The 24,775-nt window shown below is 42.9% G+C and overlaps 1 protein-coding gene and 1 non-coding gene across 2 annotated transcripts in view; both read right to left on the bottom strand.

Moving 5' to 3' along the window:
- Positions 1-24,775, bottom strand: part of PTPRO (protein tyrosine phosphatase receptor type O) — a 233,542-nt gene that overhangs the window by 9,059 nt on the left and 199,708 nt on the right. The window contains exons 18-24 of the mRNA XM_088025930.1: positions 20,384-20,419; positions 16,656-16,737; positions 7,342-7,432; positions 6,167-6,243; positions 5,455-5,589; positions 5,105-5,227; positions 308-462 (exon numbers count right to left, since the gene is read on the bottom strand). Coding sequence (XP_087882056.1) covers positions 308-462; positions 5,105-5,227; positions 5,455-5,589; positions 6,167-6,243; positions 7,342-7,432; positions 16,656-16,737; positions 20,384-20,419 — 699 coding nt within the window. The remainder of the gene's footprint in view (positions 1-307; positions 463-5,104; positions 5,228-5,454; positions 5,590-6,166; positions 6,244-7,341; positions 7,433-16,655; positions 16,738-20,383; positions 20,420-24,775) is intronic.
- TRNAR-CCU (transfer RNA arginine (anticodon CCU)) lies at positions 19,533-19,605 on the bottom strand. The gene has a single exon. It is a non-coding gene; the product is annotated as a tRNA-Arg (tRNA).

Below are 24,775 nucleotides of genomic sequence, written 5' to 3'. Positions count from 1 at the left end.
TTGAGCCTTAATCCCTCCTCATGCTAGCTGCCTGAATTTGTGTGAATCCCTTTATCTCCCCTCTTCTCAGTTTGTTTTTCTTCTGAAAATAAGAATAATAACATCTATCTCATAGGCTACGGGAGATAAGAAAAGCCATAATATAGGTAAATCATGTATCAGGTAAGATATCAATTGTAAATTTTAAAAAAGTCATGGTTTACATAATGGCAAATTCAGTGTGACTGGGTATATGGAACGGTGGGCTCTTTGCTTGATAAAGCAGAGCCTGTGGGACCCTAACAGAAGATACGGCTGATGCGGTTACCTGCAGTGCACGATCATGGGGCCTTTGCTTTTGGGAGCTTGCTGTCGAACCACGTGTACAAACTGCAGGATGCTCTCTGCAGCATTTGCCGTGGGCACCCCGTGATCAGGCCACGCCATGTAGTTGAAATGCATCACATCCTGCATCTCATCAGCCTTTAGGAGAAAAAGCCAACACAAGCATGAATGTCTCAGTGCGCCGGCCCGATGGCCTAGGCCTCCACGGCAGCTCACAGGTTTAATGGCTTCAAAAGTTCAAGCCACGTTTCCCTCTTGGCCGGTCCCCTTCCCTTTCCAGCTCTGAGGATGGTGTCTGGCCCAAAGCTGGCCCTGAAAAAAAAATACTAATTGTGTAAAACTTCGAAGAGTAGGATAAATAGGCGAATCTATGCCTTTGTAGAGATAAGAGCTCAAGCAGATCAGGGTGTTCCTCCTGGCTTGGCCACTTGGCAATTGCATCGGTGTTGGTCCATGAATCCCGTGGAAGGAGCTATTGGTTCCTGCCTGCCCCCGGGTCCCCTTTGCCAGGGTGATGCACCCCCTTTCCAGCGGCTGCTAACAGCACATGGCTGTGCCCTCCTCATAGTTGTCCTCCACAGAGGGAACGGCCTGCCTTTCTGGAGCGTGCCCGAAGGGATGTGTTCTCCTGATGAGGGCGGTGCACAGCTAAGGAATAACGGATACTGGCGTGCAAATGCCCGCCCCCTTACATCGGGGGGCACAGCTAACAGCACGGTGCCATTCACTGCCCCGGCCATTTCCGTGGGACGCAGCTGAGGCCAGCATTCAGCGGAGCCCACAGCTGTGTGTAGCTCCTTCCCTGCCCTGGCCTACCCTGGTTCCCTCGTTCCCTTAGAGATTTGAGCCAAGATTGTACTTTCAAAAAGTCACCAATATTACAATCCCTGTCTTGTGCTCTGACCCAGGACAAACTTGCTGAACATGTTTTCTCATACTTAAAATGAGCCCTTTTAGATGTTATGGGATAAAATAACCCATCACAAGGGTGGTTGTGAGGATTCAGTGTGCTCATGTCTGTGAAGGATGGGACCTGGTAGATGTGGTCATCACTACTACCTAATCACCACCACTCTCTCCCAGCTCAGTGCAGGCGTACGGTTGGTTCTGGGAATCCCCGTGGGTCAGTATGTTTTGTATATTTATCTCGTTCACATTACCCCATATGTCAAATGTATTCTTGTCCCCTCTGAACTGAGAATTATGAGTTCGGGTGTGGGCCTTCAAGATTCACTCTTTTTCTTTTCTTTCTTTCTTTCTTTCTTTCTTTCTTTCTTTCTTTCTTTCTTTTTTTAAGACTTATTTATTTGAGAGAGAGAGTGTAAGGGAGGGGACACGGAGAAGGAGAGAGAGTCTCAAGCAGACGCCACACTGAACACAAAGCCCCACATGGGGCGCGATCTCACGGCCCTGAGGTCATGACCTGAGCCAAAACCAAGAGTCAGATGCTTAACCAACTGCACCATCCAGGTGCCCCAAGACTCACTCTTCTTAGTCTCTACTAATTTGTAAGCATAAAGATTTATTCTGTTCTTATTATCAACTATCAGAAATAGTCCAAATCCAGGCCTCACAAAGATCTTAATTCATCCCCTTCCCTCAAACTTGCTAGGAGCCTAGAATGCACTCAGTGAAAGGAATACTGTATCATAATTTGGAAGAATTTGGCCTGGTTATGAAACTAAAGCTAGGTTCAGGTATTGAAGAGAAATGAATTCCAAAGAGTCAGTGGCCTTGGGTGGAATAAAATTTGTATAAATGTAAGTAAATGCATAAATAAAGCATATACATAAATACGTAATAAGATACATAATAAGATCTGTGTAAACATAAGTAAATCAGCACTTCGACTAGACCCCCTGTCCCCTAGGCACTCAAGGCTATCCACCCCCAGCCACATGCAGTGCCTCCCTCACTGCCTTCAAGGGCTCTTTCTTAGACACATGGAGCATGGGTGCAATAAGTCTGCAAAGATGCTGGCGACTCTCACTGCTGTTTTCAGGAGGTACGGCCAGGAAGTAACCCAAGCATAATAAATTGTGCAGAATGACTCCATTACTCAGGACCATGAGGATTTAAGCATATTCAATCACTAGATAACTTTGGTTGCCCAGAAAAGCTCACAAAAAATGTTAAATCTTTTCCAAGGCTGATTACAGGCTTTGCTCAAAGATTTGTACATGGTAGGCAATATATATGTGTCTGTGTGTGTATATATATATATATATATATATATATATAATTGATCTGAAAATGTATCCAGCTAAAATATGCAAAGTGGTTCAAAATTAGGAAACACTTAAATTGTCATTAGTCTCTCTATAGCTGCAAGACAGAGTTCTGAGTATCAGGGTGATCCCTGTCAGCTGAATAGCAAGACACACATCGATGGGAACAAACACATTTTTGCTGGTTTTAGTCTCCAGTTCCTACTCAGTTCAGGCCAAGTTTTCAAGCTCTGGAAGGTGGCAAATTATGTGTTATGGTCATTTTCCTCCTTTCTTATTAAATGAGAAAACCATCCTTGTTCATCTTAACCATTTCAAAATTTCTCTTACCCCGATTTCCTCATTCATGTACTTTTAGGTTGTACTCTGAAAGCTCCCATATATCAATATGGAAGGAATAAAGAAGAGTGTGAGCAAAAATCGAAACAAATAGAAAAACATGCCCATGAGCACAGCATAATGTTCTTTTGCAATATAACCTTCATCCAGGAAGGATAAAATTTAGATTTGGTGTTTATGGCCAAAAGGGGGCACTCTAGGACCGAATGCTTGTAACTACTGTATAGGCATCTTACCAGAGAATTCAATGTTTTATTTCAGTGTTTCAAGCCCTTGACATGATTATCATTGAAAGATAGGTCAGCATTTAAGACCAAGGACAAGAAGCATAGGACTGACCAGACACTGATCTATGTGACTCTTCTCTGTCAAGGAAACAGGCATGGAACAGACCCTATTTTGCGCTCTGCAGTCTCTTTTCTCCTGAATGCAAACTCAGGGAATTATTTGTTCTACGCTTACCCAGCAGTTTACACTGGCTTTCCGGCTGAAACAGCCAAGAAAGAAAGCGGGATTCAAATGGCATTCAAGCTGTCAAATATTTTCCCCGAGGAACATCTATCTGTGAACTTTCCAAGTGCTTTATTATTTTTCAAATCGTTCATTCATTCACTCATTTATTCATCCCACAAAGACTTTATAAGTGGCAAAGGGTTGGGATTACAAAGCTTATTAAAACAGGGTATGTGCTTCCCAAACTCACAGCACGTTGCGGGAAGGGGACGTGAAGAGAGACAGTTATAACCATCTCTGGTGTCCCGTGATAGAATAATCTAGATGAGACTAGAGCAGGGGGGAAAGGAATAAAGCTGTCTGGAGACTAGGGAAAGCTTAACAAAGGAGGTGACCTTTGAATTGAAGCTCTGAGTGGGAAGTGTTTAGGGAACAGGCGGAGATGGCCATTTCAAAAATATGGAACAGCACGAAGCAAGTCTGCTAAGGATTTGCCTAAATTCCCCTGTAGCAAAAGCCATTGTTAACTACCAGTGGTTAAGAAGTGATTAAACTTGCAAATATCAATAAATGATGAATTGATGAGTACTTCTGCTGTATTGATATGGACAATCTTTGTTTCCATTGTCCACATTAAGGGTCAGCAGACATTTTCTGGGAAGGGCAGACAGTAAATATTTTAGGTGTTATGGGTCATAGGGTCTCTGTTGCAACTACTCCAGCTTGATGTAGCACAAAAATACTCATCGGTAACATGTAAGCAAATGTGCGTGTGGCTCTGTCTCAATAAAATGGTATTTGTGGACACTGAAATGTGAATTTCATATAATTTCCATATTTTGTGGGAAATATTTTTCTTTTGATTTTTTTTTTCACCCACTTAAAAATTAAAACTCATTCTTGGCTCACAGGCTTTACAAAACAAGCAGTGGTCCATCGGTCCACACCCCAGTCTACCATCCCCTGACCCATACGTTTAGGAAGTGCTGTTTCTAAGCAGAGAACATTGCAATGAGAATGTTCCTATTCAATGTTGTCCTCAACAGAGAGCACGTTCAAGTGACTCCTAGTAAAAATGCCCTTCCCTCTTCTGGGACTGCCGTGTGTGAAGAAGGTAACAGGGTGACTGGTTGATGTCGGCTCCTAAGCAGCACGTAAACATTCAGCATAAGCTCAAAGGCTAATCATCAGAGAGGCAGCAGGTCCAGGAAAAGTAGACTTTTTCTGACATGCTAATATTCAGAAATCAATAGCATTTTAAAAGAGGTATGGAACCATGGTTAAAAAAGGCTGAAGTATCTTTGACATAGTAAAAACCAAACCAGAACAAAAATAAGGAAAAAAGCCAAACAAAACCAAACCCAAACTACTAAGTTATGGTCTAAGTGTTTAAAGTTTAAGTGTGTCTTATATATCCTAATTATTCGTACATGGAATTTAATGTAAGTAATGAGAACTTCTCTCATCAGTCGTAACTGGTGAGCGGTGATTCCCCGAGTCTCCTATTGCCCTTGGCTACACTGAGATGGAACCATGAGGACTTGTCATCCCATCTCTTCGGGCTCTCCAGGCCAACCATTTCATCCACACCATTGTTAATGAAATGGGAAACACATACGTTCAAAAAGTGGGATTTATCTCTTGAAGAAAGCAGTGTTGCAAAGCCCAAAGAGCTCACAGTCTGATGTGACGGTGGGCTGGCCTCTGACACGTGTGTGTCCCCTCGGCATGAGGACCTGAAAGTGTGCTTCGTGACTTACATAGTTGATCCGGAAGTGTCTGCAGGCCCAGTCATCCCTCTCTTCCTCCGAGGTCATCTCCACGGTGATGTCTCCGTAAGCTATGGGTTCTTCCGTGAATGGCCAGTAATGATCACATTTCACCTGAGGGGACAGTGGCACAACCTTTTAAAACAAACAGGCTACGGAAGAAAGAGTCTGTGCTCACTTAGGGAAAACAGAAGTCCTTGCCTCTGAAGAACCGCATCGTACTATTGTGAGGAGGAAAAATGGAGCAAGTGGAAGTTTCTGGGACACAGTAAGCACTCAAGCCGTGGCCACGGCTGGTACGGGTTGTGCTGCCGGTGGGGACAGCCCCCTGGGGCACTTACCCTTCTTTTCTCGTTACACTGCGTGAGCATGACAATCATCTGGGATTTCTGTTGTAGAACCATCTTCCAAAAGTCATTTCTGGTCTCAGGCAGTGGCCCCTGTGTGGCAATATACTCCTGGGGTGAGTTGTATCCCTGAAAGATGAAGTGACCAAGTTGTCAGCTAAGGAGCCCCAGTCAACACCAAATCCTGGTCCACACGAAAGAGGAAAACCTGAGAATTTACTGGGGGATAAGTCTGGCAAAGGATCACACACCTGGGTCATGTTCTTTCCCTTTTACATCAAAGAGGTAATCAGAGTAACGGACCCGCGTAGGTCAGTGTGATTGTAAGCCTTGTTCTCACACCTTTTTAATGAGAACAGCCACTGTTTTTAAAGAACAGGGGCTCAGGTAGAGCCCTTTGAGCTGAGTTGCCGAAACCGAAAGCTAAGAGACAGATGATCTTTAGTGTAATTATTGACTTTCACTTTCACCGGATCTTTACAAAGAAATCCGAACATTACTCATCTAGGGGCCTTTCCCCCCATTTGTTATTCTGAAGAGGAATAATGGGAAGTGTTCCTGAGAGTTGGGTGGCCAGGTGGAGAATGGCTCTCTTTACAACTGTTGGATGCATCTCTGGACCCTGAATCGTCCTCCTCTGGCTGAGCTAGAATTTGGATGTCTGGTTTCAAAAAAAAATTTTTTTTTTTTACTGTGTTTTACTTACAGGAATGTAGTTGGCATTGATATAGTCTGTGCCTTCCTCTTCATTCATGGAGACTAATCTCACTCGGCTAAAGTCATCTGCAAAGAACAAGAAGAAAAGAAATATTGAAAATGTGAGCAGAAAGAAATGTCTTGACCTTCTCTAACCAAATAGCAAGTCAGATCAGCCTGTGACAGAGTAGGTCGAGTTTATTTTAGCCTGATATTTCAGCCACACCTCAATCTTTGTTTATTGTTTAAATAAAGATAGAAACACATCTCAATCACCGTTTCCTCTCCATCAGCTCCCCTGTCCTTGTCTCCAGGTTGTGGGGGCATTGTGCAGGATATTTAGAGAAACTAAAATATCTGGTGGGTTGTATGGAAGGCTAGAGGATGTAGCCTAAATCCATGAATTCCATGTCACCTAGCACATCCAGAAAATCCACTACCTTTGGAAAATTTAGAGAAGATGGAGTTGCACAGGCTTTGTGTAAACAGACTTCAGATGAGAAAAGTACATTCTGGAATGTGTACAGATGTAAAGTGTTATAATGATGACACTGTGCAATTTTATTAAGAAGGCCAATCAAGGAGAAAATTCTCCTTCTAGAGCTTTTTCAGCTCCCCTCCTCCCCCTTCTCCATTTCTCCCAGCACTAGCCCCTACCTACCTCTATCCACTGTGGCAGAGAACAAAGTTAAATTTATATTGGAATGTATTTTTTGTCTGGTTCATAATGCTTCATATTACTTTTTTTTCTCGAATGTTGCTTTTATTACAAAATGCTAAGCAACAAGACAACCTACCAGAAGTAAGAAAGGGGAGGCATTTTAGTACATTGCATTCCTTCCCTTGTCAGGGAGTTGACTGAAAATAGTTTATGAAAGCTCAGATTATCTTATCCTAATTTGACTAAGATTTCTGATCTCCGAAGAGCCAAACGGTCAGTCTTTCCTGATCATCAGACACAATTCAGTTGAAAGCAAAGAAGTTCAGTATTCGTACATAGGATGGTATCCTATGTTATTTAATAACATCAAAGCATGAATGGGACCAATGAAATAGCAGAGATGGCCTTGAGGATCCAGACCACAGCGGGGCTTGGCCAGAGATTGGTGAAAATGATGAATCTGCAGTAACAGTCCGTCAGTCTTTGAGAGACGTGAACAGGATAGGCTCTAGTGAGAATCTTACACGGTAGGATGTTTGTGTAACGATTTTTACATCGGTTCAGTGGAAGGTCTGCCGCAAAGTGTGGGATGTCCAGTCCAATCAATTTCAACTCCTGTAAATGATAGAGAATAGAGTTGAGATTTCGGTAGTTGGTGTGGATTGGATTATTGTTCACACTGTATTTTTCCTCACTCCCTGCCTGTAATAGAATTATCACACCCCATCTTCCACACGATGTTCCCGTTGCTCCCCTTTGGGACAGAGTGCGCTTCTCCACTCCACTCTTCTCAACTTGCTTTGGCCAATGAACTTGGGTAGCAATCATTCCGATCAGAAGCTTTAAGTGTGCTTGCTCAGTTTGGTTTTCCCTTCAGTGCTACTGCCATCTGCCATGAAAAGAACATGCTCAGGGAGGCTGCTGGCTCCAGAATGAGGAGATGCTTAGAACAGACCTGACTCTGTCCTACAGACCCTTGAAGGAGGAAAATAAATAAATGTTGTTCTGGACCACTGAGATTTTGAGATTAACCCTATAAGATGCTTCTATAGCATTATTGCAGGAATAGAGTTAATATAATACATAAATACCCTGAATAGCTTAGTGATCACATGGAGAGGGAAAGAATTATGTGTATCACTCAAGGTATGGAAAATTTGAAAACAGAGACACATTTCAGCTTTTTGGAGGTATATATTAACTGAAATGTATGCAATATGTGTAAATATTTCTATTCTATGGGGAAGTGTAGGTATTTGTCCTACAGGCAATAGGCCTTAGAGGAAGTGGTAAAAGAGTGAGGATCAAGTGGGGAATATTCCCCATGTTACAAGAAGTAAGATCCACAGGCACTAAGTATCTGGTAATAAATTGGAGAGTAAAGATGAATCAGTAGTGGGTAGGCAAACTTTTCAGTGAAAATAGGAACAACCAAATATCTGCCTGTATGTACATACCAGTACTCCTATAACACCTATAATCCAATTGCATTGGTAAGGCAATTTTTATATAAACAGACAACCATCACACTTCAACAAGATTATGTAATGGGCTAGGGGGGCTTCTAAGTGTTCACCTCTTGTGTCTTATAGGAAACAAGCCGGTATGGTCAGGCCACCTGGATTTCCCAGGAGGTATCATTGACGTTGTGGTCGGTGTGAATAGCTCCCTGGAGTTGGGCAGTGCACAACTAGTGCAGCAGATCTGGTTATTTTCCTGTACAAAGCTCAGGGAAATATTAGTAAACAGCATATACAGCCATCTACAAATGGAATGATCTATATAGTATGCACTTCTCTGTGAGACTACTAGCTGAGGCTATAATTGTCTTTACTCAGATAGGACATTAATGTTGTGCACACATTTTACTCTTCATAATTCCTCCCAATTTTTACTCCAGCGAATCATAATTGAGAGGAATACATATCTGGGGGAAGAGTTTGGGAGCGTCTTTGAAAGACTTTTGAAGGGGGATGGAGACATTGGTGATGTTTTGAGAGACCAAACAGGCACATCTCGTTCATGGCCTTTCTATCTTGATATGTGTTCTTTGCAAAGCATATGCTTTAAAGAGACCAAGTTCTTGGGTCTTCTGTTGTTTCCACATAGAGGTTCTTTGACAGCTAACTGGGATGCAAAGCTGTGGTCCACACGGATGGACTCGCTTGAACCACTCAGATCTCTCTCCTCCTCCCGTTCTGCAACACTTTGGGCTTTTTTGTTTTTTTAAGATTTTATTTATTTATTTGACAGAGAGAGACACAGCGAGAGAGGGAACACAAACAGGGGGAGTGGGAGAGGGAGAAGCAGGCCTCCCATGGAGCAGGGAGCCCGACGCGGGGTTCGATCCCAGGACCCTGGGATCATGACCTGAGCCGAAGGCAGACGCTTAATGACTGAGCCACCCAGGCGCCCCAACACTTTGGGCTTTTTAAGATCATGAAATCCCAAGCTCTGGGGCCCAAGTGGAAGCCAACTTTAAAGACAAGCTATGCTGACTTTGATCCTCAATTCACAAAGGGAGTTTTTCTGTCTCAGGCAAAAATCCTTGCTTGCTAAATGCCTTTAACCAGACGCGTGTCACCGTCAATTTCTAAGTGGTTTTTTCATTTTAAAGGGTTTTCAAAGACTGACTACATTGTTCTTATAAGTAACAAGATTTATTTTTAGCAAACTTCAACCAAATCAGTGTTACTTTTAGGTTAGTTCCTCTCAGAAACCAGAAGCTAATTTAAATGATGCTCCCATTGCTTAAAATATTTTGGAAGTCTACCTCCTTTAGAGAGTGTCTTTAGAGATAGTTGGTCAAAACATCCGGCTTCTTTTGGTGTACCACTCATAAACTGTAGGGTCTTGGAAAAGTAGTTCAACTCATGGTAACATCAGTTTAGTTATCTGTAAGATAAGGCTAACAACATTTCCGTCCCTCAGTCACGTATAGTGACTCTCCAAGGGAACGATTAAACTCAACAAATATGAATACAGCACTATTGATAATGGCGACGAAATGCCTCTGTTTGGAGTCTTTGTTTTGCTTGGCCTCGATGCATAACTTCTCCCTCTTCTGCCGTTTGCGCTAACAGACCGACAACTTTCCCTGCAAATCCCCCGCTTTGAGGACAGACTGAAGAGCCACAGGAAGAGGACTCAGTGACGAAAGAAAAGTGTGGAAACAGATTGGAGCTGGGAGCTGGAGCACATATGGAAGCTGACTAACTGATAGAACTTTAATTGTATGTTGCCTCCCTGCTGCAAATGCCCTAAGTTGATAAGAGAGGTTTAATTGGCTGAACACTGTAAATGTAAATTGCCAAGGCTGAACCACGGCAGAGCGGGAACGGCGGGTGTACATAAAGTGCTCTGCAATCTTTTGTAATTTAGCCTGTCACTAAGTGGAAAATCAAATACTAAGTTTCCGGATCAGTAGCTTTGCAGTTATTCTCTTTCCAGCCACATGGAACCTCCGGAGGCTTAAATCTTCATGAAGGCAAAGGACGAGGTGATGGCCTGAAACTGACATAAATCATTTTTGAATTTTCATTTGCCAGTTTTGTTTCTGTTATGATTTATCACTCTGTGTGTTTTTCCCTGGGCCACGGAGTCATCCACAGCGGGTTGAGTGGTGGCCCCCCCAAAAGATGTGTCCACATGCTAACCCGCAGAACCTGTGAATGTGGCTTTATTAAAAAAAGAGGCTTTGCAGATGTATTAAGTTAAGGATCATAAGATGAGATTATTCTGTATTATCTGGGTGGGTCCTGTATCTAAGAACAAGTGTCCTCCTAAGAGAAAGAGAAGGCCACATAAAGACAGAGAAATAGACTGGAGTCATGCAGCTGTAAGCCAAGGAGCACCTGGAGCCTCCAGAAGCTGGAGGAAGCAAAGAAGCATTCTCCCCTAGAGCCTTCAAAGGAAACATGGCTCTGATAACACATTGATTTTGGACCTCCGGCCTCTAGAATTCTGAGACAATAAATTTCTGTTGTTTTAAGTGACCAAGACTGTGGTAACTTGTTACGCCAGCCCTAGGAATCTAATTAATACAGTCCCCAAGCCCAGTGGCAGTCTACGTTGGGTTGGCTGAGTTTGAAGCACGCAAGTCGGGGAAAGCAAAGCACAAACATATGCACTGTGTCGGTCTGTTCAGGCTGCCATTGCAAAGTACCATCGACCGGGTGGTTTAAACAGTGGCAATGTATTCCTCACAGCTGTGGAAGCTGGGCAGGCTCTGATCAAGGTGCTGACAAGGTAGACGTCATTCTGGGGCTTCTCTTGGCCTGCCTGTGACCATTGTCTTGCTGTGTGCTCACGTGACCTTTCTCGTCTAGCCCTACTTACCTTCCCAAGCCCCTATCTCGTCAACATATCAATTTTGGGAGGACAGAGGCAGCCCCTAACATGCACAGTCATCTTCTGAGAAGAGTGCAAACTCTGTTCTGGCTCTAGAGTCTGTCACAGTGTCAGCAGGGGCTAACTATTTGGGACAGGTTGGACATCAGAGTCAGGCGGGTTCGATTACTAGCCTATGGGACAGGAGGAGACACGACATCACCACTGGTGTTGACAGTGGTGGTGCCACATGTGGCAGGGTACAAGGCTCGGTGCAATTGGGCCAGGTCTGGCTCGTTTTCAGGAAAACACAAAAGGAGATGGGATTTAGAGGGAGGTGTTTAGTGGAGCTCTGTATTCATTTCTGAGAGCTGCCGTAACAAAGTACCGCAAGCTGGGGGGCTTAGAGCTACAGAAATTCATCGTCTTATAGTTCTGGAGGCTATATGTCTGAGATTGAGGTGCTAGCACGGACCTCTGACATCTGTCACTTATAGAGGAATATCAGGGCATCCTTCCCGCCTCTTCCTAGCGTCTGTGGTTTGCTGGCAACCTTTGGTAGTCCTTCACTTGCAGCTCTATAACTCCGATCTCTGCCTTTGTCACCACACGGTGTTCTCCCTGTTCGTCTCTGTGTCTTCACCCAGCTGTGTTTCCATAGGGACACCAGTCAGATTCAGAGCCCACACCGCTCCCGTATGACCTCATCTTAACTGATTACATCTGCAATGACCCTGTTTCCAAATAAGTTCATATTCCGAGGTACTGAGTGCTTAGGGCTTCAACATATCTTTTGAGGGACACAGTTCAACCCAGGACAGGTACTCTAAAGGAAGAATGGGGTGCAGTAGTAATGGGCATCTTGGGGAGGTGATGGAGGACTGGAGGACGCCAACCTCAGGAGAGTCTAGCAGGGGCTGGCAGGGCCCTGACCCACTAGGGTGGGACTGAGGGGCCACGCTCCAGCTGCTGGACAGATCGCTAGTAGAGAAACCTGGAAACAGAGACCCAAACTAGAAGAGGAGGGAAAACTCAGGTCTGGGAACCAAGCAAGACCCCCGGAGTAAGCACTGTTGGAGAGAGTTCAAGGTGGCTTATTTCAACAAAGGCTGCAGGTAGGTCTCCAGTGAACTGGACATGAACACAAGGAAGAAGAGCTGTCAATGGGAGCTACTAGCAGAAATCAAGGCTCATCTCTCATGAACTACGTGGCAAGGAATACAGTTCATTTTGGCCTTTGCAGCCACATTTCTGAACAAAGATGGTGCGAGCTTTCATTAGCCTCCTGATCAAACAAATACAAAACACAGAAATTAATGGCAGAATGAGCAATATATGGTATATCTCGTGGGCTCTGCAATTTCAAGCTCTAAGTCTGACTCTTCAAAATCTTTCCATATGAGACATACGAAATGAGGAACTGAATCTAATCCCTGAGTCCCACACCTCCTTAAGAAAAGATGCACATCTTCATCAGAAGGATAATCAATCTTTCCAGCAGATGCAAAATCAGATGCAGGGTGAAAAAGGAATGTATTTAGGGAGTGCAAATTAGCAAGTCATAGAGCTTCATGTATGACTTACAGCTGTATTGGTAATATATGTAAATCTAGACACTAGTTTCAATTTGCATAATGCTTATAAACGATGTAATTTCTCAGTATGAGTGTGATCTTTCAATGTCAGTATCAAAATGAATACAACTATTAAGCATTCATACAAACAGAACAAATAACTGTTCAGCTACTGAATTTAGTTAGACCAGCTGATTGGGCCATTTTAATACCCTCTTGGGCTCTTATTAGAGCAGGAAACCTGTTTTATTTTCCCTCAAGTTTTGATTAATTACCAACTTCAGGAAAATTTGACGGCTGCCATGTGAAAGGTCTGACATACATCCTAAAATCAGGTATGGGTATGAGTCTTTGAAAACAGATGAGGGTACCAAGACATGGAACCTGAAGGAGTGGAGGTGGGGGGTGGGGGCCAGTGTTGGAGGCTGGCGGTGCCTGAGGGCTGGTGAACGAAAAAGAAAGTGAGTCACACCCATGGGTCACTCCTTGGGCAAATGTTAAAAAACACAGTCTGAGCCTATGACTTAAAGCAGACTTCTGGAGAATAATTTATATTTTCTCACCAGAGCAGGGATACAATATCAGAACTCGGCACCAAATAAATTACATATAGGATCAGCAGTGTTCTAAGAACAAAGATAGATGAAGAAAAGCTTCGGAATAAATAAAGATACTAAACGCTCCTTCAAATCATGGTGTGATGGGTAATTCTGTGTGTCAGCTTGGCCCGCCTAGATAGTGCTTGGTCAAACATCAGTCTAGATGTTGCAAGGAGGTATTTTTTTTTTTAGATGTGATTAACAAAGCAGATTACTCTCCACAGTGTTGGTGGGCCTGATCCATCAGGTGAAGACCCTAAGAGAAATGACTGAGGTGCCCTGAGGAGGAAGACATTCTGCTTCCTGGTTGCTTTTGGATTGAGCAGCAATATCAATTTTTCCCTGGGTCCAGAGCCTGCCCTGCGGTTCTCAGGCTTGTGAGCTCTCACAACTGTGTGAGCTCGTTCCTTGAAATAAGACTGTCTCTTTCCATGTATATATTTCTTCAATTATATTATAGTATATAGGATATACATCTTATAATAATTACATAAGAATTCTATAATTCTATAAGACCTATATAATGTAATGAACTTATGGATGAATTACACGATTACATTTTATTGTATTAGTGTTCATACATGTATATATTTCCTATCGGTCTGTTTCTCTGGAGAACTCTAATACATGTGAGTTGGAAAGCTTGGATGCACCCTCGTCCCACATTTAGTCCAGGGTCTCTCAGTGGAATCCTATTGGCCTGGAACAATTCTTCATTGTGCAGGACTGTCCTACTCATCGCAGAACATTTCTCATCCCTGTCCCTTTCTCCGTCGAATATCACTAGTAGCTCCTTCCCAAGGCATTATGAGAACCAAAAATACTCCCGCACACTCCCAAACTCTCCCTCGGGGACTTCCTGGTCCTGGCCCAGTTGATTTCGTCCAGGTCCTGGCCCCTACTGATTTCGTTCAGCCTACTCATTGGATGAACAAATTGAGGGGAGGAGAAATTGTGGCTTTTTTTCACTGTTGATTAAAGGCAAAATGGTCATGAGAACTAAGGGTTTTGGATCTGTTTTCAAAGACTCATACCCATACCTGATTTTAGGATGTATGTCAGACCTTTAGTACACTCCTACCTCCTTTATAATTCTTATGGAATAAGCCTGAATGTGTTCATTTATATGTTGAATGCACAAAAGCTCTCAGCATGCTATAAATTAAACATTTAGCACATACAATGTATTATCTTACATTTCATATTTTTGAAGCATCTGAAGCTAGGATCTAATCATTTATTGTTTGGTTCTGCAGTGTCCTTCCTTTTTGGGGGAACAGTGCTCCCCATTGATTTAGCCAAGTGGTTCTAGTAAAGAGCTGTCCCATTCCTACGTGACTCTGCTCTCTCGGGCTGCAGTTGGCTTGAGTGGATGTCACAACGCAGGCCTGCCGTCAGTATCCTCTCCTGTTAATTTTTAGACTCTGAATAAGAAAGAGAGTCAACAGTTCCCTCTGGAAACTGTGGAGACTCTCAGATGTGACGCTCAGGGGTCGTGGGTGATTGTGTTTTCCACTGTGAGAAGGAGGTTGGTTTGCAGCGAAAGAGAGAGAGAGGCCAAGACAGAGAGAGAAGCAGAAATGAGAGAGAGAAAAAAAAAAGCGGGTCTCTGCAGGGGTGTGGCCCCTGGTTCCAATCATTCCTGACACTGAGCTGCTCCCTTAACTCCCTCTGGTTTAGCTCTAAGATTCCTTTGGTTAGATGACATAGGTCGGCATCCTTTGAACAAATGCCCTCTCTCTTTGGTCTAAACTAGTCTGAATGGTGTGTCACTCACAACTAAAATCATTTTCTCTTTTTACCAAAAAATGGCTCCCTGAATTTTCTTTATGATAATGCACTTCAGAGGCACACTAATAATCACACTGGGGCTTGATGGCATAAGCTGGGAGGTACTGTTAACCCTCCCAGCGAGGGCAGCGATGCTAACTGCATCACCAAGGTGACATCACCAAGTAGGGATGAAGAGCTGGAGGCTTCAGGGAATTTGAAAGTGTTTGCACATCATAATTTTTCATCACCATTATCAGAGTTATCCAGACATTTATTTTCTTCCTGAGTTTTGGCTTATGTGTTCTCAAAGAAAATCTCCTTTGTTTTTTTCTTCCTGAAATGCCATCCTTGTCATAGATCTCCATCCAGTTCACACCAAAGTTCTATTCTTTGAGATACAGTATTTGGTGTCACATCTACAACTTCCTGCACACTTGTGTGCAATGGATAACTGAGCCAGGCTCTGTGTGGAATTTCTGATGACACAGGTGGGTAGTGTTAGGGGCCTTTGTATTTGATCATGAGTAAAGTTCTTCTCATCCCTAAATTCCCTCTTAGTATATCCACACCAGGACTCCTGCTGCTTCTTGCAGACCTAAGATACCCTCAGATGATGAGGGTAAAGAAGAAATGAGTATGAATCATGAGGGCAAAGCAGCTACATTCGACAACCTGGTGTTTCACACGAAAGAGCTCCTAAGACCTTCAAGAAAACATTGCCGTATTTAGAAGAGTCACTTGATCTCTTTCTTTTCCCCGGTTTCCTTGAATCATGGACCACCTGAGTCTTGCTGTAGGAACCTCAAGGATGAGGCCACCCAGACTGTCCTGAGCTGTGAAATATGTGGGAAGAAAACCTGAGGACCAGTTACACTGCTGAGATCCGAGGCTGACTCATTTCCACCTACTTAGACACGTGGTCTTGGACTCAAAGAATATGTGCACTTCAGAGAAAGGAGGTGTTGCCATTTTTTTTTCCTTCTTCCACATGAACCAGGTATAACTCTCTCCTTAATTTCCCCCAAGAAAAGTAAAGGAAATTTCACAAAGAAATATGAAGCAGAATGCCAGGAGTCCTATAGCTGTAAGAGCCCACCCCCACCCCACCCAGGCTCTTCCGTGCCCAGAAGAGAAAGGGGATCTGTTTTATCCACCACCTACCCTTATTGTGGCCTCAGTGACATAAGAGACACACTAAAAATTCCCTGAAAGTGAAATTTTGTTTCCGACCTAAATCCTCACTTTGCTCCCTCCCCTCCCCCACCCCACACTCGATTGCATTGATGTTCAGTGATGGCTTCTCCTGGGATTGTGTTTGTTCACCCCACTACCCGCATTTGTTCTCTCTTTTCCTCCAGTGGTGCCACCCTAGTCCTGACCTGCAAAGGGTGCCATCCTCACTCTGCACCAGCCCATGAGACACCCCCAGCACAGTTACCATGCTGCCCATTATGAACCGTATCACAAGCCCTGCCCAGTGAGCAGGGAAATGACACCAGTCCCAATCTGGCAAGTCCCATGCCTCATCTACCACAGAAGGTAGGAAATACTTGATCTACTCACCTCAAATTGAAGAGAAAATTTATAGTCAGAGTCTTTGGCCATATCCTTGATGTAGGCGTCAAAGTCATCCAGTTGAACTGGGCTTTACCAAACACAAAGAAATGTATGTTTTAAAAATCTGGTTGACAGGTATCTATACTGTTTAATGTCATACTTTTCAAACATGAATGATTTTCTTAGAGAAAAAAGCAAGCTTTACTGCTCCAAGGTTAGCATTCATCTATTTTTGTTGTTGTTAAAGTTATCAGTCCCTAATATGTTGTGATTAAAAAGAGGGCCTTATGTATTATACTTCCTTGAGATGGGAGAGAGCTCTAGATTTTCAGTTGGCTCTTACTCTAGCAATAAGATATTTTATGTACGGGGCACCTGAGTGGCTCAGTCGGTTCAGCGTCTGCCTTCGGCTCAGGTCACGATCCCAGGGTTTTGGGATGGAGCCCTACATCAGGCTCCCTGCTCGGCGGGGAGCCTGCTTCTCCCTCTGCCGGCCGCTCCCCCCTGCTTGTGCTCACTCTCTCTGACAAATAAATAAAATCTTAAAAAAATATTATATAGATATGCATGCTTACATACATACATGTATATATGTTGTTTCTAGAAAATTCTGATCAATGGGAAAGAACAAAGGATTAGAGTCTGAAGAACTGTTTGAGGTACAGTTTTATTTTATTTACTGTGTGATCATGAAAAATTGCTCTAACACTTGTGAGATTCAGCATTCTCATCTGTAAAATATTATGGTCATACTGGTATACACGCATGCTAGCTACACTGTCCCTCAGAGCAGAGGCAGGGCCGGTGGGATGAAGCACATATCCAGAAAGCTTGTAGAGCCTCATTCTTAAAGAGCCATGTTTGTGTATCCATCAGAGTATCAAAAAGGTTCAAAGGTACAATCAAGTAACGCATCTGAGCTTATGTTTCTGTATCTATACCCGAAGTTCTTACCTTTTTCCTTCTTCTTCTTTTCATGAATAAGAATTATATTTTAGGAACGCCCGGGTGGCTCAGTTGGTTAAGTGTCTGCCTTCAGCTCAGTATCATGATCCCAGGGTCCTGGGATCGAGTCCCAAGTCAGGCTTCCTGCTCAGTGGGGAGTCTTTTTCCCCCTCCCCCTCCCCCTGCTCATGATCTCCCTCCCTCCCTCCCTCCCTCTCGGACAAATAAATAAAATCTTAAAAAAAAGAATTATATTTTTTTCCTACAGTTTTCTGAAGCTGCTTATCCTTCCCAGAGTTTACCTATACCAACCTGCTCCCTAAGCTTCTACAAGATGCTCTGCTCTGGCATCTAATCCAAGCCTTTCCACTTTGGCAGGATCCACACAGCGACCTTTCCCTTCGTCTTGCTACAAATTACTCAGCTTATATCCTCTACCTGTGGCCTTATGTCCTATTAGCAAATACATAGTATTTTTTTTTTTAAGATTTTATTTACTTATTTTACAGGGAGAGACACAGCGAGAAAGGGAACACAAGCAGGGGAGTGGGAGAGGGAGAAGCAGGCTTCCACTGAGCAGGGAGCCCGATGTGGGGCTCCATCCCAGGACCCTGGGATCATGACCTGATGATCAGGTTAACGACTGAGCCACCCAGGCGCCCCAATACATTAATAGTTATTTGTTTAAAGTTGTTGATTAGCCAATCTCATAGATTCTGTTAAGATTTTAGTGGAATTTAAAGGGCATTATACCTCCCAGAGGTGCACTTCAATTCTAATGGTTTCACTTAATAGCATTAATGACTCGTATCCATAAAACACACTGCAGTGCATACATATTCGCATACGTTATATTGCTTGGTTGGTCCCTGAAGTAGACACAGGCAACATCAGCCCCATGCTTCAGGTGAGCCAGCCAAGACCGAGTCCAGTGAATAGTCAGAGATCACGCAGCTACTAAGCAGTAGAATGCTTACCAGCACCCTGAGAGAATGATTTCTGGTTAAAAGCTATTCCCACATCAAACTTGCCATCCTTCCAAAAGAATGGCGAAACATGGGGCTCCTATCCTAGAAGGAACTCCACTAGACCTGCCCTCTCCAGCTGTTGTCTCTGAGCAGGGCATTGACCTTAACGTTGGACTGAATGATTCCAGTTTTCATCCCATTCCCAGGAGAAAAGGAGCACGAATAGGAAAGGCAATCTGAGAAAGTATTTACGGGTTAGAAAAAGCAAAAGGAAAAGAGGGACAGAGGAAGGGCCAGAAAACAGAAGAATAAATATCAGGGAAAGGAGAAGGGTGGTAAGGAGTAGCAAAAGCAAGCTGGGGGGGTGGTTGGTAAAGATGGAGAGGATAAAGGTTTAGAGGGAAAAGGGAAAAGAGAAGGTGGAGCAAAGGGGGGGTGAAATGAGAATAGGTACAGATAGGAAAGGGGAGCCACAGGGACATGGTGCGGGGTGGGAGGGGCGGGCTTTGGGAGGGAAAGAGAAAGAGCGAAGAGAAAGCAAATGCAAATGTAGGCAGGGGAGGCCCTCAAGAACTGGCTTTTAGAGAAGGAGGGAGGATTAGAAAGAAAATGAGAAGAAAGAAAGGGGAAGCTGGTTTCTTAGTGGTCTCCGCCAGTCATATGTGTAAACACATCCACACATAGTAGTTTAGCTGTTGAAATATACACCTGCCCTCTTTTTTAAGTTTTATTTATTTATTTATTTATTTTTAGAGATTTTATTTATTTATTTGACAGAGAGAGAGACACAGCGAGAGAGGGAACACAAGCAGGGGGAGTGAGAGAGGGAGAAGCAGGCTTCCTGCCGAGCAGGGAGCCCGATGCGGGGCTCGATCCCAGGACCCTGGGACCATGACCTGAGCCGAAGGCAGACGCTTAACGACTGAGCCACCCAGGCGCCCTTAAGTTTTATTTACTTAAGTACTCTCTACACCCAACATGGGGCTTGAACTCATGACCCCGAGATCAGGAGTCTCACGCTCCTCCAACTGAGCCAGCCAGGCACCCCTACATTTGCCTCTTTCTTAAACATCCCTTCCATTTGAAGACAAGCAATCATTTTTTTTTTAAGATTTTATTTATTTATTTGAGAGAGAGAATGAGAGAGAGAGAGCACATCAGAGGGGATAGGGTCAGAGGGAGAAGCAGACTCCCCGCCGAGCAGGGAGCCCGATGTGGGACTCGATCCAGGGACTCCAGGATCATGACCTGAGCCGAAGGCAGTTGCTTCACCAACTGAGCCACCCAGGCGCCCGACAAGCAATCATTTTAATAGGCAAAGTGAGGATCATTATGAAGAACTTTTTTTATTTTTTATTTTTTTTATTTTTTTTAAAGATTTTATTTATTTATTTGAGAGAGAAAATGAGATAGAGAGAGAGCATGAGAGGGGAGAGGGTCAGAGGGAGAAGCAGACTCCCCGCTGAGCAGGGAGCCCGATGCGGGACTCGATCCCGGGACTCCAGGATCATGACCTGAGCCGAAGGCAGTCGCTTAACCAACTGAGCCACCCAGGCGCCCCTGAAGAACTTTTTTTAAATCAAACATTTTAAAAAGAAATATAAGAAAAACTTACTGTATTATATACTTCAAAGTTTTTAAGACTAATCTTTAATATTTTCACCGCAAAACAATAATTATGTGACAAGATGGAGTTGTTGGCTAAATGCTATGGTGGGAATCATTCTGCATTATATCAGTGTATTAAATCAACACATTGCACACCTGAGACTTACACAGTGTTATAAGTCAGTTATATCTCAACAATAAAAAATAACTTACTTAGTCAGTTTCCTCTTCTTTAAACCATTTTTACTCCTGAGAATTAAAAAAAAAAAAAAAGGCAGCTTTATCTGGGCAAAAGAATTGATTGACATAATGATAAAACTTGAAAAGCTTTAAATAATTATATCAGGCACCTCAATTTTATTTAATTTTCATTAAACATACCTCCAGTTTGTTTAATTACTTTTCATTAGACGAGAAGATAGTGATAATAATTTCAGATTTACTTCTTAAAAAGTCTATTAGATTACAAGAATATACTTGTACTTTACATTTCGGATTTGCCAAATACTAAATTCTAGAAATATAATCTTCTGCTACTAATGGTTAAGCTGCTGAGGTATTTTATAAAATTATAGAAATATCCGTTGCCTGAAAACTCTAGGATCTATAGGCTGGAAGGAAAGAATTGGGGAATAAAAGGGGAGAACTAAGGATCTGGGAGGGTGGATATTGGTTGTCAAAGACTCAAAGACTCAAAGCCTCTTCCCTGGGAATGTGAGTTTGTGCTATCAGTGTTGGCATGTATCTTTTTTTTTTTATGATTTTATTTATTTATTTGACAGAGAGAGAGCCAGAGTGCACAAGCATGGGAAACAGTAAAGGGAGCGGGAGAAGCAGGCTGCCCGCTGAGCAGGGAGCCCGATGCTGGACTTGATCCCAGCACCCTGGGATCATGACCTGAGCTGAAGGCAGACGCTGAACCGAGTGAGCCACCCAGGTGCCTCTCTCTCTCTCTTTTTTTTTTTTAAGACTTATTTATTTATTTGAGAGAGAGAGAGAGTATGTACAAGCAGGAGGGGCAGAGGGAGAGGCAGAGAAAATCTCAAGCAGACTTTGTGCTGAGCACAGAGCCCAATGCGGGCTCGATCTCACGATCCTAAGATCATGACCTGAGTCGAAACCAAGAGTTGGCTGCTCAACTGACGGCGCCACCCAGGTGCCCTGGCATGTGTCTTATAGAATTCTATTATGGCATTGTTCTTATTCAATTTTGAACTAGTTTTTTAAGCTACCTGAAGAATTGTACCTATTACTAGTTCTTAATTCATTACTATTCTGTAAGCTCAAACACATGTAATGCTAATATATGCTTCAGTTAATTACATTTTTAGGGGGTATTTAGGGTAATCGTTTTCAACCAACAAATAAGGTAACTGACCTAAGTTAGTGAATAAGAATACGGTCTCTGCTGAAACACTTCATTACTGTATTTTTATTGTTTTATATAAATGATAAATATTGATATGATTGTGAGTGACAATTTTTACAAATAGTTTCCCAAAGTCTTTAAATATTGATGGAAGCACACAAACTTTCAGAAAATAAACCATCAGTAGTAAATAACCAGTGTGATCTGAGTGCTCTCATGTGCCAGAATATTTGTTTATATTAAAAATTATGGAGGCGACTGGGTGGCTCAGTCGCTTAAGGCACTAGACTCTTGCTTTCGCCTCAGGTCATGATCTCAGGGTCATAGGATCAAGCCCCCATTCGGGCTCCGCGCTCAGCTCAGTCTGATTGAGAGTCTCTCCGCCCCTCCCCCTGCTTGCATTCGTTCTCTCTAAATAAATAAATAAAATCTTTAAAAAAATAAAAATTAGAATTGTGAATATCCGGGTACCTTCATTTCTAGAAAGGCTGTAGCAGAATGAAGCACTGCTTCCTCTGTGCTCTCGTAGCACTTTGTTCATGGAATGTTTCTCCTGGTGTCCATCAGTTGCTTCTGTGTTCCTTGCTACACAGTCCTTCCCAGCCTCCCCACACCCCCAGAGCTGAGCACAGTTAATAGGACACATGGTGGTGCTCAATAAATGCTTAGTGAATTGGGTTGAAACAAAACACCTTTGCCATGTTGCCCTCACAATTTTACTTAATGATTCAATGAGGAGTTTGATACTAGACTCAGGAAGTGGAACTGGTGGATGGACAGGAAGTTTAGGGAATTTAGGGCAGGGAATTTAGGGAAATATCCATTAAGGCAAGTGGTGTTTCCGGTTTTCATTTCCTGGTTTCAGTTTTTACTTCAGTTTTACTTTTTCCCACTTCTGAGTGACGACAATCCATTCAATAGCTCCCTCCCTATTTGTTCTCCCTCATCCTCTGTCTTCCATGTTTGAGATTTAGAGGGAATAGACATTCCGGCTTTTACTTTGCTTCTCCCTCATCCCCTCAAAACACCCACTGTAGTGTTGGACAGGGCTGTATCATCTAGGCCTTTGGGAACCTAAAAGAACACCTTTTGAATAATTTTTACTCAACTCTTGTGGGGGTAATGCAGTTAACTTTGGGAATTCCACATTCACTTTGTATCGTGGGAGCTGATGATGGTGCTTTATGACAGAGGAATGTTCGCTGATATAACTAACAGTTTGGTGAAGTCAGGAGGCTGCCAACATATTTTGTGACTGGGAAAAAAAAAAAAAAACCCAAACCAAATCTTTCCTATCCAAACAGACTTTAAGGGAAACTGGGAAGAAACAAATGTATGTGGGAGAGTAACACTGAATAAATTCAGTGCTGAAATATTAAGCTGCTACTATTCAACAGCTGTGTAGAAACCCGATTACTGGAAGACAGGCACTTTTTTTCTTTCATTCTCATTAATTGACTGAATGAACTTTACATAGAATGTAAAATTCCACCACATGTTTTCAATGACTTATTGCCAAAAGTGTATGTTTAAGTGTATGTCTTCATGATTTGTGTACAACCTTTATGTTCTGCTTAGATTTTGCAGAATTCCCGAAGATTCCAAAGGGTTCTCATATCCGTAGGCTGTGGGACAAGGACAGGAGTGAATTATGAGACTCCACAGCCAGATGGATGGAATTTTCTTATGTTTTCAATTGCTGTACTAAGTCTAAGACAAAAATCAGTGGACAATTCACTTTTAAACATGTAACTGGAGGTTCTGCCAGCCCTTTGGTTGTCAGCTCATTGTGGAAAGAGCTAGTCTGTGCGCCTGTTACCATGAACATTTGAGGTGATGTGTAGGGTGTCATCTTGTCATTGCAAAAGATTTTTTGAGTAATTGCTAACACTCATCAGACAAACAGTATATATGGATACATGATCATGCACATCTTCCAATTTTCTCTTTTACTTATATCAGTTAGGTAAGGTTCAGAATCCTAATGACTTCAAGAAGTTAAGATGCACAAGTTCTTCATGGTTATGAGATCTTGGAAAGCCAGCCAGACTGGAATTCATTGCAAAAAGGAATATGAAAAGAGGCAATGGCAGAAGCATGGGATTTACAAAGACTAAAAACAAACAAGCCCCCCCGAAACAATCCCCAAAATTCTAAATGTCCCCAATTTCATAAGTGCCACTTACTCTTTCATGAGCTAGCTGGAGATCATCCCCAAATCTTAAAAAGGCGTTTAGAGTTATATCATCCTCTGAATAAAATATGCAATAACCAGGAGGAAAGCTGAGCAGTTTAAACTAAATGTTGCTTCACGCTTAAAATGACAACTGTTGCAAATTTCGAGCAGGTGGATGAATACTTGAGCAGAGCATGAGGTGAGTACTGTGTTAATAAAAAGAGTAGTAATAATGAATCCAGATAGAGCTGGTCCGAATGAAATGGTTTTCTCTGATTAGGACACCCGATCTGAGATGATGGGAGCCAGAAATCCTGGCAGAATACCATCTTGAGACTAAGCCACCTGGGCACTGGTGACCGGCTCTGGTTTTGCTATCGCCCTGGGAGAAGATTTGAGCAACACTATGAGAGAGAAAGAGTCTCCTGGTTTCCACACGAACCACTCACCAGGAAGATTTTACAAAATTAACGGGAACATCTATTCCCCTAAACTTGGCAATTTGGAGAAGATACCAGGCCGTGTGTGAGGAAGGAGGTAGGGTGGGTGGCTCTGTTATTTCTAATGGTTGTTAACAGACTAGGTGAAATATGAAGACAAACACATCTGGAGGAGGATTAAAAACGGCTATCTGCAAATGAAAGCAGGGGAAAACATCCATGAGTTACTAGATGAAGAGAAAAGTAGCGAACAGTAGGGACCTCGGGTGGCTTTGTGTGTGCTAAGTTAGCTGTACCTGAAAAAAAGCAAGGATCATGTATTTAACCTCTGTTATATCTGACCTAGCACAAGCCTAAGCGGAAAACAGAGTTTATGTTCAGTCTATTCTCATTGGTTGATATGTGTATGGTTTACCGAAAGTGACAGAAAGCCTGGGGCTCTATGTTTTGCCTTCTCTTCTCACCTGGAGATAACCATTTACATCTCAAGACAATTCTTCTAAAAATGACTGAAGGGTTTTTTTTTTTTAAACAAACAAACAAACAAACAAACAAACAAAAAACCCCAAAACAAAAAACAAACAAACACAACTACTGAAGGGTTTTCCCCCCCCTGACTT

The sequence above is a fragment of the Eumetopias jubatus genome, unplaced genomic scaffold (genome assembly GCF_037043125.1).
Source record: "Eumetopias jubatus isolate StellerSeaLion01/CBP00866 unplaced genomic scaffold, mEumJub1_p1.0 scaffold_8, whole genome shotgun sequence".
In the NCBI taxonomy this organism is placed as follows: Eukaryota; Metazoa; Chordata; class Mammalia; order Carnivora; family Otariidae; genus Eumetopias; species Eumetopias jubatus.
Note: the sequence above shows the minus strand (reverse complement) of the source record. Positions and strands in the feature narration are given on the sequence as shown.